The sequence below is a fragment of the Acomys russatus genome, chromosome 10 (assembly GCF_903995435.1).
Source record: "Acomys russatus chromosome 10, mAcoRus1.1, whole genome shotgun sequence".
Taxonomy (NCBI): Eukaryota; Metazoa; Chordata; class Mammalia; order Rodentia; family Muridae; genus Acomys; species Acomys russatus.
The window spans coordinates 3,898,993-3,920,060 of NC_067146.1; the positions used below are offsets into that span (position 1 = coordinate 3,898,993).

The 21,068-nt window shown below is 46.0% G+C and overlaps 1 protein-coding gene across 4 annotated transcripts in view; it reads left to right on the forward strand.

The window, feature by feature from the left end:
* Positions 1–21,068, forward strand: part of Hipk2 (homeodomain interacting protein kinase 2) — a 188,560-nt gene that overhangs the window by 165,251 nt on the left and 2,241 nt on the right. For all 4 annotated transcript variants that reach the window (XM_051151685.1, XM_051151686.1, XM_051151687.1 and 1 more), the window contains exons 11-13: positions 1,136–1,315; positions 5,341–5,622; positions 17,513–17,760. In XM_051151685.1, the coding sequence (XP_051007642.1) occupies positions 1,136–1,315; positions 5,341–5,622; positions 17,513–17,760 (710 nt within the window). The remainder of the gene's footprint in view (positions 1–1,135; positions 1,316–5,340; positions 5,623–17,512; positions 17,761–21,068) is intronic.

Sequence of the window (21,068 nt, forward strand, 5' to 3'; positions counted from 1 at the left end):
CAGCAAGCGTGTAATTAACTGATCAGCTGCTGCGTGCCTGAGCATTGTGTTAGCTACTGAGGGAATGATTCGTAACACCAGAAACATATGGCTCCCAGTCGCCAACGTTTGTTTTTCACATTTACTACAATTTCTTCATTAATAAAATGGTATTTCTGAGTGAGGCGTGGTGGCGCACGTCTTTAATCCTAGCACCTGGGAGGCGGAGGCAGGCGGATCGCTGTGAGTTCTAGGTCAGCCTGGTCTACAAAGTGAGTCCAGGACAGCCAAGGCTACACAGAGAAACCCTGTCTCGAAAAACCAAAAAGAAAGAAAAAGATTTTTTTTTTTTTTTTTTTTTTTTTTTGAGGTACAAACTGAAGGCCTTAAAGCCCAGGAGAACTTTTCTTCTGGCTCTCTGTCTGTCTCTGTCTTGCTTACGGTCTGGCTCCTTGCTGTTGTCACCCATCTTTCCATCTCTCTCTTTGCTTGCTGTCACCCATCTTTCCATCTCTCTTTCTTCCTTGCTGTCACCCATCTGCCTGTCTCTTTTGCCGTTCCCATCTATCCGTCCCCCTTGCTGTTCCCCGTCTCACTCTAGCTTACTCTCTTATGTCTGTTACTTGCTTGCCCTTTCTCCTTGCGCCAACCCTAGTAGTTTATTGAAATGAAGTTTAATTTTTTTCATTACAGATTGCATCATGATAAAATGATATTTCTAAGACATCCTGCCTACCTCACAAAACAGAATAAAGGAACCCACTGAAATTGCTTTGTAAATTCTAAAACAAAATGTGCATATTATTTTTTACCATAATCACCTATTCAGGGACTGTAAAGGTCAGAGGAGCTATTATCCCATTTCTCTAGAACTTAAAAACTGAATCTACACACTTGACATTCTTTCCCCTTGAAAGCCTTGGTTCTCATTCATCAGCCAGCTTGATTCCTCCTGCTTCCTCAGCACAGGGCTTCCATTCTTCAGTTCTAGGACTCTCACATGACGAACTTACCTGGCAAGGCTCTTCTCTTCAGCCTCCTCATGGCATAGTGAGACAGCTAACACTGGTCAGCCTTTGCCTGGAAAAGAAGCGTCGCCTTATTAAAGAGCTTCCGTAAAGCCGCTAAGGGCCGTGTATTCCCTTTTTTCTTTCAGGAACACACATGCTCATGGAAGCCATTACAATCCCATCATGCAGCAGCCTGCACTCTTGACTGGACATGTGACCCTTCCAGCAGCCCAGCCCTTAAATGTGGGTGTAGCCCACGTGATGAGGCAGCAACCAACCAGCACCACCTCCTCCAGGAAGAGTAAGCAGCACCAGTCATCTGTGAGGTAGGTGATGAGAGCTTGGGGTCCAGAATCACCAGGAGATCAAAATGCTCATCACAGCTTGGAAGTAAGGTTGCCAGTGCACTGCCCCAGCATGGTGCAGAAAGCAGCTCTTCCTGCATGAGTGGGGAGCATCACAGAACACTCCAGGGTTTGCTGAAAGCAGTCTCTCTTGGCCCCATGCAAGTGAAACCTTGCCTCTTGACTCTTCCTAGTTCCTGGATCTAGAGTCTTGGTGTGCCAATTATTTTGAGTGCTTCAGTTCTTTTTATTAAAGAAAAAGTAAGGAAGATTTTACTTGAGACCACAGGGATGGGGTCAGACATGCTGCAGTGGAGAAAAAAGAGTGGCTCAGCTCTGCACAGACTATGGGCAGTGAGAATTTGCAGCCAGGGAGTAGTGTCTAGGTCACATAGGTAAAATAACAAATAGGAGGCAACAGAAACTGGAAGATCGCAGCTAAACCATCCTAACAGGATTCTCTGAAGGATTAGCCATCACCTAAGGGACAGTGGAGGATAAGGAATTTGATCAGACATTTCATCCAGTCTGATATCACAAGATAGGGAGTGGCCTCTGGCTAAAACCAGCTTTTATAAAGAAGTGCACAGTTGAGCCTATGAGGAAGTTCAAAGCCTGACTGAAGTTGGCCACACAACCTCTGTCATTTTTTCTAGAAAAGGCAGTCCTCTGAAGCTTCCATTTGATTACAGATAATCAAGGTATCGTTTTCAAAAACACTAGAAAAATGCACTTTCTTTGAGATTTGAGGTGAAAAATATAACTCATTGACTTAAAAATAAGCTCCATCGCTAGTGAGATAGGCCTCGATCGTGAAAACTACAGAATTGCTCTCACATGAACACATTTGAATAATTGCTTAAATATAACATTGATGACTCCAAAATACTTAACTGCTAATCTTTCCCTTTTCCTGAACTCTAAAGCCGTCAAGATTGACACAGGCCCCTGTTGTATGTCACATCACTTTGATGGAGGCAAACCCCGGGGTGAATCAGCAGTGGCAGGGACTGGCCATGAAGAGGGGACAGTGCATGAAGGGTTCCCTGTTTAGGGTGTGGGAGGAGCTTGTAACTGGGTGTTAGAAACTCACCAAACACTTCAGCAGGGAGAATTTAGTGTATACAGTATCAACTATATAGTTCGATAAGCCTGACCTTTTTAAAAAGAGCTTTCTAGACTCCACTCAAAAAACAAACAATAAGAGCAAAAACCATAATTTATAGCTTGTCAAATATATTTAGATCATGCAAGTGCAGAATTGCTCCACAACACCCAGTGACGGTGATTTAGGTTCACATATTTATTTGGGATAGATTGAACAAAAGAAATCAGGTACGTAAAATGTCTAGTTGTTCTAATTTGCTTTTCTGCTTCTGTGATTTAAAAAAAAAAAAAAGACTCTGCCCCAAAACACCTTGGGAAGGAAAGAGTTTATTCACCTCAGGTTATAGTCCATTGTCCAGGAAAGCCAAAACAGGAACTGAAGCAGAGGTCGTGAATGAACATGACTTACTGGCTTGCACCCAAGCTGATGCTTAACTACCTTCCTTATACAGTGCAGGCCGCCTGCCTAGAGTTGGTGCCCTCCACAGCCCTCTTAAGTCAATTAGCAATCAAGAGAATTCCCACAGATATGCCCACAGCCAATCTGAAGGACACAGTTTTTCTGAGGTTCCTCTTCTCACGTGTGTTAACACTAGGTTTTCTCCTCCTCCTCCTCCTGTTCCTCCTCCTCCTCCTCCTCATTCTTCATGCCAGAAGTTAGATCTGCCTTGTTTCATTCTTATTCAAACATTAATTCAAGGGCTAACTTCCCTCAAGTTGGCATCCTTCTTCATACTTCCTTGTTAGGGTATTTCTGATAACATGAGGAAGTTCTGCTTAGATCAGTGGCAGCTCCTTAGAATGCTTTAGTGTGGCAGCCATGTGACAACATGCCAATGTCACTGAGAGGCAGCAGAAGCCACTGCCTTGATCTCTGTGCTCCCTTAGGCTCAGCCAGGTGACCTACTAGAACGCAGATCAGACAGAGCTGAGCTGAGTGTTCGTGGCTGTCCTGCTAGTAGGCATAGTGAGGACCCTTGGAGTCCCCACTGTCTCTCACCACTCAGCTGCTTCGTGTGGACACACTGCAGGTGCAATGCAAAGTCAATCTAGTCACAGTGCAAATCACCTCTTTCCTTCTTTTTGTTTCTGTTTTTGAGATAGGGTCTCACTCTGTAGCCCTGGCTGACTTAGAATTCACTATGTAGATGAGTCCTGGCTTCAGCTTCACAGAGACCCACCTGTCTCTGCCTCCTGACTGTGGGGTTAAAGGCTTGTGCCACCACATATGATACAGCTGCCTCTTTCAAAGACGCATCTCCAGCAAATCTGTGAGAAACCTCACAGAAGGCCATCCCTTGTAGTGATGCAGCTGACATGCTTTCTCTTTACCACCGTGACACCATAACATATAGAAAAGGTTATGATCTTACCAGAAAACCTCACTCCAGAGGAGTTTACCAAGATAGCTATGTGTAAAATCAAGGTCACCTTTACCGAGTTATTATTTTACTGCCATCTCTTTACTTAGAAGGTACTAGACTCTAAGGACACAGCAGGGCCGAAGATTTTTTCTCTCTTGACTTTGATCTTCACTGTGTGGGTTTGATAGGAAGAAAAGAAGGTTTTGTCCCCTAAAGTTACCAGAACTTAATGTAAAATTTCAGGTCAATAAGCCAAATTAAAAAGTCCCTTTGGCTGGGCTAGATAGCTCACTAGTTAAGAGCACTGACTACTCTTCTAGAGGACCCAGGTTTGATTCCCAGAACCCCCATGGAAGCTCACAACCATCTGTAACTCCAGTCCCAGGGCATCTGATACCCTCTCCTACCCTTCTAGGGCACCAAGATGCACATAAGTGCAGGCAAACCCTCACACACGTGAAATAATCAATAAGTGTAAACCTAATGACTTTAAAAGGATTAGAGCTGTGGCGCAATAGTCAGACTTGGCTTATCCGTGTTTTTAAAAATCCATTCTTAAGCTTCCCCTTGCATTTGCCCCGATTTTTTATTGCAATACAAATTAATTGATAAGCCTCCTATGAGGCTCAGGTAAAAATCCAAAAACAGTTTTGTTTTGCTTTGTTTTATTTTCCATTGTTTATTCACAAATCTGAATAGCCATAGCTTTTCCCAGAAGAGAAAGAAGGGAAAGCTGAACCACAGGGTCAGGGAACTCACTCCCTCTGTGATCACTCAGCACACAAGCACAGTCCTGAGTCTAGTCCCTAGAGCCTACATATAAAGCTGAGCATGGCACAACACACCTGTGACTCACGTGCTGGGGTCAGAGACAGGCAGATCCTAGGGAGCCTGGGTAACAGGGTAAATCAGTGAGCTCGCTCGGGTCAGGGAGAGACCTTGTCTCAAAACACAAGATGGACAACTCTCGAGGAAAACACACACACACACACACACACACACACAACTACTGAGGTTATACTCTTTAGTTCTGGAAACTCTCACCGTGTCTTAAGCTAGCAGAGTGGCTCCATGCTAGAACATCTGTGAGAACCTGGATTCAGCCCCAGCAGAGAAGGGGCGGGGGACATTAAATAATAAGCCAACCATCAGCAAGGAGACCAAAGCCTTAATGTGGCAAACACTTTTTCACCACTCCTAAAACAAGACTCAAGTACCATTGAAGGAGGACTAGACGAAGCCAAAGGCTGCACTGAATCCTGAAGATTAGCATATGCCGCCATGTTGGACCAGACTGTTGTACTCCTCATCAGAAGAGCTGTCCCTAGGAGACCAGCTCTCAAGAACCCAGAGCCAAAAGAGGGCCTAGCTGAGGTCCTAGCCTCAGGTCCTGAGGTCACATCTGTCACAGATGGAGGGCCAATTGGCCTGGGCTTCGGGCTTTTTTTTCTGTGGAGATTTTGAATGTTGGGTCCCTTGGATGGAGATGTAGAGCCAGACCTTCCTCTGTAAGTATGTGTTGTTTTGTCATTACAGAAATGTCTCCACCTGTGAGGTGACCTCTTCACAGGCCATCAGCTCCCCTCAGCGATCCAAGCGTGTCAAGGAGAACACTCCCCCACGGTGTGCCATGGTGCACAGCAGCCCAGCCTGCAGCACCTCAGTCACCTGTGGGTGGGGTGACGTGGCCTCCAGTACCACCAGGGAGCGACAGCGGCAGACGATTGTCATCCCCGACACTCCCAGCCCCACAGTCAGTGTCATCACCATCAGCAGTGACACAGATGAGGAAGAAGAACAGAAACATGCCCCCACCAGGTGAGGCTGTGCATTCAGACTCTCAGGGGAGAGCAGAGGGCATGCATTGTGCTAGAGCTGCCCTTAGTCGGGGATGCGAACCGCTTTCCAGGAAAGGTGGTGATCATCGCCTGCTGAGCCCTGAGCTTCCATCTTGCCATGTCTCAGATCCTAAACTGACTTCATGAGAGTGACAAATAGCTTGCCATGATCGTTCAAAACCAAAATACTTCTCAGTGAGTATGGCCTTAAAAAATAGTTACAGTCCCTGAACATTTCAGAGCATGAGGCTATGAAAACTGGGCTCCCAACCCCAGGTTATTTTAACACTTAGAAGCTTAAAAATTGCTGCCACTGGCTATTGAATTTATTTCTAGTTGGTCAGGATACCTCTCTAACGTTGCCTTGGCTCACTCAGAATTTGAAGTAATTGTCCAATTGATCAAAAATTTCCTCATGTCTGATTAACCCAATCCTTCAAACTGTCAGTTGACTCTTCACCCAGAGAGCACTACTGTTTATCCCAAAGTAGCAATAATTCATTTTACTCTATGTATGCTTCCTGGGTGGAGGGAAGAAATTTATCGTATTTGTGAGACTGTTAACCCTGGCACCAGAGCCTCTTTTCTTCAGTTTACAGCCAGACTCCAGAAACATGTGCCACCAGCCCAGCCTCCCAGGATCCACAGTCTCAACCACACCCTGCCAGTACCTCTGCCTTAGGAGTGAGGCCAGGGAAGGGGGCCTGCCACCCCAAGCCAGGACCTCCAGTCATCTTTGGACATGTCCCACAAATGGATGCCAGGTTCCATATTCACAATTAGGCCCAAATTGTTGACTCCTGACTAGACATAATGCTGCTAGTTATTAACCACAAATGTATCTGATAAGACAGTAAATTTTCATGGTTGCAGCCATTACAAAATGTTTAGCTAAACTGATCACAGCCCTTCGCCGTAGCAGTTCCGACAGGATGCAACCCTGCCAGCTTTCAGGTGAAATTAGTAGTCTGAGTTTTCACTGACAGGGCTGCTATGTGTCTCATTAATATGTCCTTCTTCCTGTTGAATGGCGCAGTGTGATCATCAGTGTAGTTTGATAATATACTGTTGTGTTTCTGTTCCTGCCATTTGCTAGGTATCTGAGGGAACATAGGATTGGTGAGATCAGGCACATGTTTTTGTTACCCCAGTGTTACTTTACAGAATATCTGCATGTTCCAAGACTGGCCTCACCTTCCTTTGTGATTATAACCCCCAAATGGAGTTAGTGTTCCATCTGTGCAAACCTAAGAATCCTGAGGGTTTGGTCTCCCCCCAGAGAGGAAGTTCCTTCCTAGCCCAGGCTGGCCCCTGACTTGGGGAAGCCTGTGCGTGTGTTTGTAGTGCTGGCATCAGAAAAGCTGAGCAGCCTTGAGCACAGCTGGAGAAATGCTGTCAACCAGAGTGCAGTGCCATTTTTGAAGTCTGAGATCTGAATTGACACCAACTCTGAACATTAGTGCTCAGGAGAGAATTGAATAGAGGGTCAGAGGACAGGAAGATGAGCACCAGCTCTCCAGCAGCCAGAGAGCCAATAGGGCTGAAAGCAGAAGGCAAGTAGAACACACAGCCGTTTCCCCAGGAGGAAACATCGTAACTGAACTGTGGCAGCTGGTGAAAACTGTGATGCAAATACCTCAGAGGCTCAGAGGAAAGGTGGGCGGCAGCAGTGGGTGGGTGACATGGGAGGAACACTCACAAACTGAACCCAGTGGCTTCATACAGTGATATATAGAGGACTGCCAGCCTTCCTCACAATAGGGAGGACACACTGCAGACTGAAGCCACCGAGTGCTGGGAAAGGACCCCAGCTACCCACTGTGGTGACAGGGAGCTTACAGGGAAGATGTGTAATAGTGATGTTTTCTGCAGAGGTGAATGACTGTTGCCTTAGAAAATGGTTCAGTACCCAAGAAGACACGAGAGTCTACCTGAAGAAGCAGCAGCCAGTAGTTCTTATTCATAGAGAAGGCACTGTGTAATTGTATCAATAACTGTGACTATATTTAACAATGAGAACGTTAAGGAACTTACAATTACTTATTCCTGGATATTGTAATTACCATAAAATTTAACACAGTGAGTATTTACTCTACCCCCATTGTAAGATATTGTATCTGTAACTTCAAGTGTTATACAAGCAGTCAGGATAGTCTCTCTTCTTGAGGCTTGCAGGTAATAAGCAAGATAAGACATGCACAAATCATTCTGACATTCAGAGCATCTCTTCCAGCGAAACTAGCAAAGTCTCAGGGGAGCTGAGGGAAGAAAGTTGCAGATTTAAGTGAGATGACTGATGTGGCAGAACCACAAAGGGGAGCAAACAGAAGCATCGCAGTTGCGGAGCTTATCGAAGAGACAAAGAGTATTGGAGGAGATGGGTTTAGACGTGGGAATGGGGTTTTGAGGTATTTCCCCTAGGATGGGGATGAGGGATTGTCAGAAGGCTTAAGAGGCTCAAGGAAAAGCATCAGGTCTAGAAAAGCAAGAGTATACTATCTGCACCTAAACAAGAAAGCACTTGGCCATGGGCTCCAGAGCTGGACAGCATCTTCTGTCCTCCACATTCCAGCTTGAGCACTGCAGACATTCTGTCCCTGTTTTAGTTACTTTTCTATTGTGATCAAACACCATGGCCAAGGCAACTTATAGAAGAGAGAGTTTTTGTGGGGCTTATGGTTGTAGAGGGTTAGAGTCCAGATGGCAGAGCTACATTAGCAAGCAGCAGGAGCCACTAAGAGTTCACATCTAGAAGCACAAGCAGGAGGCAAGGGCACTAACTCAAAAGCATACACATCTTCTGAACCCTCAAAGCCTGACCCTAGTGACATACTTCCTCCGTTGAGGTCTCACCTCCCAGTCCTCCCCAAACAGCCACCAACTGGGGACCAAGTATTCATATGCCCAAGACTTATGGGGGACATCTCATTCAAACCACCACAGTCTCTAACTCTGGTCATCCTTGTCACCAAACCACATTTCTCCTGGGAAGTGAGCATCAAGTGTTCTGTCTTCCTGACTTAATTCCCTACTTGCTACTCAGCTCAAATCTAGCATTTGTAGTTCCCAGTGTGGTCCTCAAATGCTGGTTGTTTCCCTAGTGTGGCTCAGCCTCGGCACAACAGCTAAAGAGTCAGGGGTCAAAGATGCTCACAGGGTAACAGAGCCTCACCCCAGAGTGTCTTTTAACATCAACATAAGATAAGTGATGAACCACATTTCTGGGCCTTATTGACAATGTCACTCCATCTGCAAGACTAGACGGCATTGCCTAGAATTGTTAAAAGAATGTGAAGGGAAGGCCTTGACTGCAAATATGGGCAACTGCCGAAGCACATGGCCAGTCAGTCAGGAGAACTTCACAGCATGTAGAGACACATGGGACAGGATGGACTGAAGGGAATCACAGCAGACCTGCACACATGGTTACCTCAGTCTGCTTGTCACTTCTATTCCTGTTCAATAAATGAGGAAACCAAGGCCCAAGAAAGCCAAAGGACTCAGTCTAGTTAATAAAGGTTCAGGTGGGAGAATTAGGATTCATTCAGGAAATGCTATACCACTGAAGATGTTATATTATTGATAATTGACAAAATAACTGATTTCTCATTAGTCACTAACTTTCTAGCTATTGAGTCCTCCCATTTCTGCGGCCAGTCCCATGATAACAACCAGTGTGTGCAGGGAGCCATGACAGGGCCACGAGGAGTTCAGAGCATGTGCGCCAGGCACTGTACAGTGCCAGGCCAAGGCCATCTCAGGAAACGGGCAGGAGTTTAAATCTTTTCACTGTTGCATATCATCTTAATAAATGTTTTTTCTCTATTTCTCAGTGGTTCACTACCGGACCAGGGACTTTCTAATCATAGCTAGAGACTTGGCATAAATAAAGACAGAAAAACTAAACAATAAATGTGCTTTTTCCTGTGTTGCCCAGGATTAAGTAGAACCTGCCTTATTGCAAGTGCTCCTGATGGGGGAAGCACTCGGTTGTGTCTATCTTCTTTTACATGGAACTTTCTTGAGCAGTGTTTACAAGGGCATGTCGCTTCACCCAAATCCTCATGCCTAACTCACCTTATGGAGACATAAGGAAAACATTTTAAGTATGTGATCAGAGAGATTAATTTCAGCTGATGATCTGTTATCCCTTTGCCTGTCACTGAGTCACTTGGGTGGCCATCTCTAGTAGAGAAGTTGGGTCATAGGGCGTGTCTGCTTTCCACCCTTGACAGCACACAAGGCAGCTACTTGACACTCTTGGCAACATTAGCTGAACAGTCCCCAACTCTAAGAAAACGAGTTCATAAATATCACAGGATGTTTTAGATATAAAATAATTTCTTATGTCTTCTTTCACTCTTATTTTTTTTTAATTGGGGCCTAGGTCTGTAGTTCAGTTGTTTATCCAAAATGCATGAGGCTCTGTGTACAGTTCTCACACCAAAAAAAGAGTTGACCCAAGATATTTTGCTCCTTTATACTAAATTGAAAAGGTGGTAAAATTACTCCAGATAAGTCACAGTCAGAAACTTACAAACTATTGTTTAAATGATTCAAATGACTTCTGCCTGAAAAATGAGCAACCAGGGAAAGAAAAACAAACACTTATTTATTATTACCTTACCAAAAAACGTCAACCCAAATTGGAATTTCTTTGCCTTGACACCTACAACAATGTAAACTCTTCGCTTCCTAGGCTGGTTAAGAGGCCCCATACAACCAGCACCAGAAGGCACTCCTGGGCTCCTGACTGCCAGCTAGAGAGAGGGAACAAAGACACCAGCCTCAGTGTACTGTAAGGGAGGCTGGTTTTGAGCTACAGGGCACACCCAGGTTGACCGCTATTTTAGCCTCATGATTCACCCCAGCGGTGGTAGGTTGTTCAAGCAGCCATCCTCACTCCAACTTCTTGACAGGGCTCTATTCAAAACAGGTTAGTGGGTGGAGGGGAAAGGCTCAGGGGCTGCATCTTGAAAAAAGAAGCACTGTGCCGACCTGTCTGCCCCGACAGTTTACCCTGGTGCTTCCGTATACTACAACCACACTGATGCTTGGCAGCCTCCTGGCTACTCATTGCTTTCCACAAGTGGGGCTGAGGCCACCAGAGAGGAAGCAGATCTGGTCTGGCAGGGCAGTGCTCAGAGCATGGCTTTTTGTGACTGGTGACCCAGGCCAGCTGAGTCAAGCTGGTTTAGGAAGAGGTAGCCGAACTACTGAGGAAAGACAGCACCTCCTTCCAGACCCAAAGTAGTCATGTGAAGGCTGACCTTAATGTTGACACACATGTGAATAAACAAATTCAGATATCATTTAAATAAGATATATGTACCATATTAAGATAAAGTTGTGGGGCTTGGGAGATAGCTTAGTTGGAGAAGTACTTGCCACCCAAGCATAAGGACCTGAGTTTGAACCTCAGAACCCACAGGAAAAAGTTGGGCATGGTAGGGCATGCTTGTAATCCCAGCCGAGGGATTATAAATACAGGTAGATCCCTGGGACACAATGGTTGACTAACCTAGCTTAGCCTACTTGGCGAGCTCCAGGCCAGGGAGAAACCTTGTCTCAAAAAACAAGATGGACATCTCCTGAGGAATGACACCTCTGGTTGACCCCTGGCCTTCATGCCTAGGCGTGTACACACAAAAACACATACATCGACAGTAAACAAACAACTTTAAGGTACTTTTTCTCATACTAATAGCTAAATTAAAAGCCACATAACATCAGACGGCGTACTTTGGTCTGCAGGCCTTGCTTTTCCTCCTCCTCTCACTAGGGCAGGTAAAAGTAATCCTCTGCTGTTTCTGCTTGAGAGACTAAGGGCAAAAGGGTCGTGGGGACAAAGCAATAAGGCTGGCTGAACCCTCAGGTCTTATTTCCTTCAGCTGGGAAACACTCTATGCAAACGACCATGTGCTCAAAATACAAAAACCAGTTAGCAAATGGGCCCTGGAGACAGCAGAAAGGAGAGTTTCCTTCATTTTACCTTTCCAGTGTTTGCTAGGACCCTCTCTGGGAGAGGCTGAGGGCTCTGTAGCTTAGTGATTAATGTTGCAGATGCTTTGACCTTGGGCGAGCAAATGACTCAAGCCCTCCTTGCCTGCAGTCCATTGTCTTCAAGAGGAAAGTAATCGTTTTCTTTACCATGTAGTCTTTGTTATAAGGACTGAAGGAAATAACACAAATACAGCACTTTGAATGGTAGTTGATAATGTGCCCAGTGTGTGTCAGTATATTTGGTCATCAGTGTTGTAATGGAAGAGTAGGGTTGTTGTTGTTTGGTTTGCTTTGCTTTGGTTTGTGTTTTTTCTTTCACATATAGCATTTACTCTGAAGTCAGGAGTCATGGAAAGTTTATTAAAGGAAATGAGTTTTGACCTTGGTCTTGAAGGATGAAATTGGCTGAGATTAGCAAATAGAAATCAGAATCACATTCCAGACAGGATCCTACAGGGATGGGGTCAGAGGCTTGCATCTGATCCTCTGGCTGTATTTTCTCCTTTGTGGCTCATTTCTATATCTTAGCTCCTTATTTCCTTTCATCATTTTAAAATGATGAAAATCATCTATTGCCATGACAACACAATGCAGTCGTGAGCTCTTGCTGCTTTGCTTCTTACTCAGAAGTGATGTCTGTCAAGGCCATTTGAGCAAATATTTCTCATTCCCCTCCTATTGCTGTCTCTCTCACTTCCATTAACCAGCTCAGAATGGTATTGATAAACTGTCAATAATAATTAGAGACAATGGTGGCATGAATCCCAGTAGTACTGACGCACATGAGCCTGAAGAACTAGCCATGGCGATCTCAAATGCATGCTTGGTTTTTTAAATGGGCCATTAGCAGCTTCCCACTGCTCTCTGATCTGGGTAGTTTACCTAGAGCACAGACATTTCTAGCAGTAGATAAGATTAGAAGCAGGGCTATCAAACTAATTCATCTTTCCCAAGCCTGTCTTATATCAATCCCAAAAGATGCACTGCTAAGCTGCGCCGTGTGCTTTTACTTGTTAGGTCATGGGCTTTCTAGCTACACACAGAGGGATGAACCTCAGGAAGAGTTTGGGGAGCTTTTCCCACCCCCTTCACAGATAATAAGACAGAGCAGAGCACTGTATACATAATAATAAATCTTTTAAAAAATTTTTAAATTTATTATGCATATAATGTTCAGCCTGCATGTGTGCCTTCAGGCCAGAAGAGGGCACCAGATTTCATTACAGATGGTTGTGAGCCACCATGTATGTGGTTGCTGGGGAAAAGCAGTCAGTGCTCTTAACCTCTGAGCCATCTCTCCAGCCCAGTAGACTGGATTTTATCTTGAATGTCTTTCATGATAAATCTCCGCAGTATATTCAAAACGGGCCCTTTCATACTGCAAGTAATCTCTCCCATCTCCCCAAGTAATTTCAGAGTGGGTCAGAGATGGATAGATGATATAGGGCCATGGTTCCCCAGGGTCCCATCTGTAAAGGGAAAGCAGAGCAGAACTAGAACGCCATTTGCAGGACACATCGGCAGCCAGCCTCTACCCACCTTCAGAACATGGCCCTGAAGCAGAACATATCCCCACTTCTGGCAACTGTAAGAGGAGCCACTGTGTTTGGGTTATTTAGTTCTATACAGTGACAGTGGCAAGATAAGCAGCGTGCCTCCTGCATCCCCTTGGGAACCTCCCTGGAGAGAATTCTCCATGCACTTTGTACCTTATGCAGGTGGGAGGGAGGCCACAACAACAGGACACCAGGTAGCCCTGCTCAGAGACCATGGCTTCCTTTGGCCATGCCCACCACAGAAGAGAACAGCAGGTCCTCCTCTCAGCTCTCCACACTGGCTCCCACATCTCCATTGCTTTTTCCTGTTTTCCAGGCTCAGGGCCCTCTTCCTAGGGACTGGCTTTTCAACTCTCACGGCAGATCTCAGTTATGTGTGGCCCCTGAGATGTGCGGAGGCAGTGCTACTAGAGGGCCCAAGGCTATGTCCTGTGAGCTTTTTATTGTGGATAAACCCATCGGCTTTTTAAAATTAGAAATATTTTGGGGGCTGGAGAGATGGCTCAGCGGTTAAGAGCACTGACTGCTCTTCCAGAGGTCCTGAGTTCAATTCCCGGCAACCACATGGTGGCTCACAACCATCTGTAATGTGATCTGAGGCATATTGTATACATAATAAATAAATCTTAAAAAAAAAAAAGTTAAAAAAAAAAAAAAGAAATATTTCATATGCTGTACAGTTTGCCAATTTGCTATGTGTAATTCACTAGGAAGATTGAACATTAGTTTTTTAAATTATGGTTTAAAAAAATTGAAGGATGCCATTTTAGCCAGTCAGGGGCACTAATTGTCACCATTATCTATTTCTAAAACTTTTCTACCATTCCCACCCAATAGTCTCTACCCATTAAATGATTTTACTTTTTTTTTTTTTTTTTTTTTTTTTTGCCCAACTGCCCGCTCCCCACCTCTGTATCTGTAATCTATTTCCATTTTGTATGAGCTTGCCTATTCTTTGTATTTCTTGTGTTGAATCATGCAAATTTTGTTTCTGGCTTGTTTTATGTGATACTTTCAAGATGCATATCAGAACTTCACTCATTGGCTTGGAGAGATGGCTGGACAGTTAAGATCACATAAGGCCATTTATTGGACCTAGGCTCTATTCCCAGGAGGCTCGAGAGCGTCCCGATACCTCTGGCTTTTGCAGGCACCACACACACACACACACCCACACTCCCCACCACCACCACCAGGTACAATTTTTAAAATAAGGTAATGTGCAGAGCTGTAAATGCATGCAGCCTGTTCATTCCTCTCCTTCTTTTGGGTTCTTAACAATTATCATCTGGAAGACGCACTTGACAGTTGTGGAAGGCTTTGTGACATCCATTATTCTAACTGGTTATTGTAAAGCTTTTACTGTTTAACTTGTCATGTTGTTATACAGTCTCCTACTGAGCTTTCCATCTCGGGGACAGAAGCATGTTTCTATTTCTTTGTGCAGCTATTCCCTGTGGCACTGACTGTAGATTTCCAAGATTCCAAACTAATGACTTGTCATTTTCTTTCCTATCAATCTTCTGGTTTAGCAAAGACTAGAGAAGAAACTTCTTCAGCAAGTTCTTCCATCATAAAATTCTTTGTAAGGTAGCACAACCAATGAGAATACAGGTTGAGAATCTTTTATCCAAAAGACGTAGGACACCAGGCAATGGTGGCGCACGCCTTTAGTCCTAGCACTCAGGAGGCAGAGGCAGGCGGGTCTCTGAATTCGAGGCTAGCCTAGACTACGTAGTGGAACCCTGTCTTTAATAAGGCTTGGGACAGGGCCTGTACAGGCCTAAGCACGGAGAGCGGAAGTGGCCATAAGCACGGAGAGCGGAAGTGGTCATAAGCACGGAGAGCGGAAGTGGCCACAAGCCTTGTCCCTAACTCAACCTACTTCCTGTTGATAACCACTCAGGAAGAATTAGTTCTCCAACATTTGACTAGGGTACAAACCACTTAGGGATAGCCGGGCATGGTGGCACATGCCTGTAACCCCAGCACTTAGGAGGCAGAGGCAGGATCTCGGTGAGTTCCAGGCCAGCCTGGGCTACAAAGCAAGTCCAGGACAGCCAAGGCTAACACAGAGAGACCTTGTCTTAAAAAATCAAAAAAATAAAATAAAATAAATAAAACAACCACTTACGGGCAGGCCCCATACCCAGCACTAGATGACCAACACAAAGCAAACTTTGAGGACTTTTGTTTCATTTGTCTAGCTAGGCTTTTTTTTTTTTTTTTTTTTTTTTCCATTTTCTTATATAGTTTTCTGAATTTATGGTTTTGTAAGGTTTCTCTGTGTGTGTATCTCTGCACCTATATTTGGCACTCTTCCCCCCCCCCACCCAACCCCCTCTCTCTGTGTTTGTTTTGTCCTATTCTGATTTGTTTGTATGGGTGGGTTTTTTTGTTTGTTTGTTTTTTGGTTTTGTTTGTTTGTTTGTCTTTGTTGTTTTGGGGTTTGTTTTTTTGTTTTTAGTTGCCTAGTGAGAAAGAAAAAAAGGTATGGGTTGATGTGAGGGGAATCTGGAAAAAACTGAGGAAGGGGAAATCATGATCAGAATATATTATATGAAAAAATCTATTTTTAATAAAAATTAAAAAGACTTGGAACCAAAACTGTTTTGAATTTCAAGTTTTCCAAAGGGGAATTTACACAATTATTTTTAGTATGCCTGCTTTTTGACTATCATATCAGTCATATCAGGGCAGACATGGGATTTCCCACTTATGCTACCATGTCAGTAGTCAATAAGTTTTAAGTTTGGGGACATTGGGGATTAAGGGTTATGGAAGCTTGTCCTATATAGTGACAGTGACAGTTCACGTGAAGAACTACCTAACAAGTGTCATGTGGCATTATTTTCTCACCAGGTCCTGAGAACAGCCTGTGACACGGGCTCTGTTATTACCCATGTTATTATTGTGTGGACAAGCAGTTCCCTCAGAAGCTGAAGCTTCCCAAGGCCCTGTCATCAGCACATACTAATGTAAACATCTGACTAGAAGGCCATGTTCTAACTCGCAGACCCAGCTAGGGCCCTTCTGTCCTAACCCAGCAAGAATAGGGTGCGTGGCCACTAGAGGAGTGGTCCAGCCCTGGCACCACCAGTGCTGAGTGTCAGGAGCAGGGGCCAGGGCTTTTACGAGACTGCCCTTCCAGCCTCTGTAGGTCCACAGCCCTAGTGACCTTCTATTGGCCTTCTGCCTAGCTGCCCTTGAAAGTTCCCACTTCCCCACTCTGCCTCAGATGATAAAATAAGATTTAAAAAATCAAAAACCAACAAAAAAAAACCTCATCGTGGAAAGAGCCTGGCCTGGGTCTGTGGCATTAGACAAGACTCCTGGGGTAGGAGGGCCATTGGGAGCTCTATCAGAGTCTATAAATACTACCTTTTCCCCGTATCAGATTAGCTGGAATGTGGCCTAGGCAATTGTTATTTCTTAAAAATAAACAATCAGTGTACAAAAATAGATGAGCATCCATTTTTAAGACCTTGCATAATGTGCAGTAGGTCCCACATCTGTCATCCCAGCAGCCTGTCAGCAAGCCTCGTGCAGATGGAACTGGTTCCCAGAGTAACCACAGGAGTGCGGAGCTCTATGAAAAGCAAGTGCTGGCCAGTAGCCATCCCAAGCCAGCTCTTCCCTGCTCCCAGGTGATGTTCTAGTTAGCAGTGAAGACCAGGGCTTGGGAGCCACTCCCTGGTGCCCTCAGCACACATTTGCCTTCAGAGCTCAGCATAGTACTGTCTCCTGACATCAGCCCAGGTACTCTGCAGGAAGGCCAGGTCATCCCTAAGAATGGGTCCTGGGTAGCCTGAACACAATCTCCCAAATTCAATGTAATCTCTGCTTCTCAAGGTTTCTGAATGACACTGCTGAGATCCTCAGCACCTTCTGTGCCTCACTCACTTGTCCACTGTCTGTTCCGCAGCACCCTGAGTCCTGCGCCTCTTTCCTTCCTGCTTACACTCTGATGACTCTCACGGGCCTGGAGCCCAGAGCCAGGGCCGTTTCCCTCCCAACTTGGCCCTCCACCTGCCTGGTTTGTTCAGGTTGTTTCCTTGCTCAGACACACTCCTATTCCAGTAGTCAGAGGGGTTGCCATCCAACTCTACTGAATCTGCCACATGGGGAGAGCCCAGGCCCTTGTCTCGCTCAGTGTGCCCAGTGCCAGGCCCGGCCCTGCTCTGCCCGTCTTCACATGTACCCTGGTGCAGGGCACAGCCAGGGGCTTTTCCCAGAAGATGTTCTCCAAACGGCTGATTTCCACACCTCACAGCCAGCCTACAATTGTAACTTCTCCCTTTAACTTTTCAGCACGGTCTCCAAGCAAAGAAAAAACGTCATCAGCTGTGTCACGGTCCACGACTCTCCCTACTCTGACTCTTCCAGCAACACCAGCCCCTACTCGGTGCAGCAGCGCACAGGGCACAATGGCACCAATGCCGTGGACACCAAGGGGGCCCTAGAGAATCACTGCCCCGGCAACCCCCGCACCATCATTGTGCCCCCACTGAAGACTCAGGCCAGTGAAGTGTTGGTAGAATGTGACAGCCATGGGCCAGGTAACCTGGGACCACAGCAGGCCCATAGCATCTCTCTGCTTTTCTTGTTCTCTGCTATCAGAACTGTTAGTGCTAGCGAAACAGAATGTACCTAATTCTGTCAGGTCATCTACATTGTACACACGGTTTTATTCAAGCAGCCACAGTGGGATTCTGCCTATCGCATAGAAAATGATCATGTTTTACATAAAACATTTTCCTTTTGAAAGTCTTAAAGCATGGTTGTCTTCAGGGTGGCTCTGCTTCTGTCTTGGTAAATAAACAGTGAAAGTAATTTCTTATTGACTGATTTAGACATTGCTGACACCTTTTAGGGCCCTATTAGTAGAGCAAGTGTCTGGTGAAGGAAGCACTTCCTCTGAGTGCCATGTGAGGGTCATGACCCTTTATCAGGACTTTCCCTTGGGCACAGAGATCTGAGCTAAGCACGTTTCTCTCAGCTTTGCTTAAAGAACTAACATTCCATGAGGTTTATCCTGAAAACTGGGCCCTAGCAGAGAGCAGGTGAGCTCAGCCTCTAAAGACCGGACAGCGGCTTGCCATGGTCTTACTGAGAGCATCTCTTCAGTGTCTCCTCCACTCCTGCTCACGTACAAGAGTTGGGAGGCTAAGCCAAAAGAGTCTGCGTGTCTGTTCTGCCACAAGCTGTTGTCAGGCACAGCCAGCCTTCTGTTGTAACTGTAGCATCTTCGTGATGTCGGGGAGGGACATACTGTCAAGAAATGAGAGGCTGTTATTCCTTGGTAGGGACCTTCTGTCTGTCCCTGACATGCCTACAGGAGATGCCTGAGGTTACCCGAGAAGGTAAGGATTCTTCTTTGGTGGTTACCACATTACCAGGGCTAGAAGATGCAGCTGCTGAGGTGCTGCCACTCAAAGTGTGGAGTATGAGTAAAATGAGAACTCTACGGACTTTCTAGTCCCCTGCTGCAGCCAGCTTGCAGTGACTTCCCAATGCTCACAGCAAGCCTAGGACCAGGCCCCCTTTCTACACCAGGCACCTCTGCCTGAGAGGAAATGGAAACGGGCTTACGGTTCTTTCCCTGTCATGCTCTGATGACAAGTATGCTCACCGGCCTCCTTCAAGCACTCCCCTGTGGCTTTACAGGTCCCCTAGCTACTTTCTTCAGAACATAGGCCCATCAAATACATTTGCCCTGCACCCTCCCACCGCTGCTCATTTTCATGTCCTAGCTGGTCCCGCAGTCTGTGGAGTTGATGCTAGTTACAAAGTCAATGCTCTGGGAGTGAGGAGAGTGTGGGGCCCACAGTGCCCTGGCTAAGAAATAACATGCGGCTGCTGAGCCACTCAGTAAGGCGTGGTGTGCACATGGAATGAATTCCACGCGGACTCTCTCTTCATAGTAACTCTACACATAACTACTGATTTCCAAACAAAAGAACTGCAAGAGCACAGAGATTCACAGAGTGGCCCAGGCCATGCACTGGCCTCTCAGGACCTGGTGCTGCAGCATACCTGTGTGTACATTTGCACGCACACACTACATGAATGAGTATCTGTTCCCTGGTGGCCATGGAATTTACGTTAGGATAGTGATGGCCCATTGCCACCTCACACACCTCTGAAAGAGAAATCACTACATGAATCTCTTGACCCCTTCAGAACCTTCAACATGCAGTGCTCATCCACTCAGACAGCTTGAGCAGCTCTGACCCAGTCCCCATATCTTGTCACCACAATAATGTAATAGGTCAGACACTATTACATAGGTAGAATGCTAATTGTCATTTAGCAGGCCCAAACTGTAGGCTCTTGAACTGATTCAGTCTTCTTCTAACATAATCCCTACAAAGTGTCTAGGACGCCGGACTAGAGCAGAGATCTGTTCATAGTCTGTCACCCACCAGGGATGAGGAGCTCAATTCCAGCATACCAGCCCCTGGGGCCTGGAGAGAAAGGGAGGCTCCCAAGACATGCTCCTCTCTGTTTGACACCATATCCAGTCCTCAGAGACCCAGGACTTGGCTGGGCTTTGGGAATCTAGCTGGCTTAGTTTGGGCACTGAATCCTAGACATAGTCTGCTCTACTGGCACCTAGATGCCCCTGGACTCCTGGGAAGCTCAACATCCCAGTTCCCAGGCACCTCCTAAGGGGCTTGGATGCAGTGGGTTAAGTGGGCGAGGCCATGGGCGCCAGTGCACAGTCAGGTATGGGGACCTCATTCTGGGACCCACCATCTCCTTCCCAGCAACTCAGCCCTTCCTTTAGTTGAGGTTGGGAGCCTCTTGAGAGGCAGGGTGTTTCTGCTGTCCTCTGCCCCAGGCCTCCAGTGTCCCTGTGACCTGGAGCCAGCCCCTCTGATAGGACACTTCACAGCCCTGACTTCATCACCCTGACCATGTCAACCAGTTGATCCAGCCCAAGTCACTCAAGGTCCCCACCTTTTATCATACGGTGCTCTTAATGTGTAGCGCCATTTGTCCTAAGAATGAGATATAGATAGACCTGTATTTTAGTCAATTCCAGGAACTCAGTGAAGGAAATGAAACTACGAGGCACAATGTGAGAGCGCTCAGATATGCTTGGACTGGTGGAGATGTGGGCTCATTGCCTTTCTTTCTTAAAGCATGCTCTCTTCCCGCCTTGGGCAGAGCCCTTCTCAGGCGTGTTCTTAGACAGAATCGACACCACCTTTGGGCACCTGCTTCACGCAGCCCATCTCCCAGCTGGCATTACGTTCCTGGCTGGGCTGGCACCTGGATGTCCTTCCACTGCCAAACAAAAGCCATTTTTTACCTCAACTAATTCTTCTGTTCTTTAGCTTTTAAGGAGTAGCGTTAATATGTTAACTGTGGCTTTTAAGCCATACGACACCAATGGTATAGTTCATAGGCTTCTTTTGGTCCTGCAGGCATTTACAGTAGAACTCAGAAGGCATGTCTGGGACCTTCTCCCATGCGTGTTTGCCTAGGCTCTTGTGCAGGTCCTTGTGAGTCGTGCAATGTCTGAAGGCTGAGCCAGGTGTGGCCATCTACACCGGCAGATTGCAAGTTTGAGGGCAGGCTGTGTTACATAATGAGACCCTATCAAAAAATAAAAGGGGAGAGGCTTATGGCCTGCACATGTAGGTGCTCTTCTCTGCAAAGCATCGCTCTTACTTTATTCAAGGGGTGAAGGTCTTACCCCTGCCCAATAGAGGACAGTTAAGGCCCATCCTGCCCAACATTAGCATCTCCCTGGAGCCTCTGCCTCTGCCTTTTGCAAATATGCTTTGTAATGCCTCCTCATTGTCACTCTCACCCGTCTGTTCCTGAATGGGGCATGGCCACAGTGCATGGCAAACAG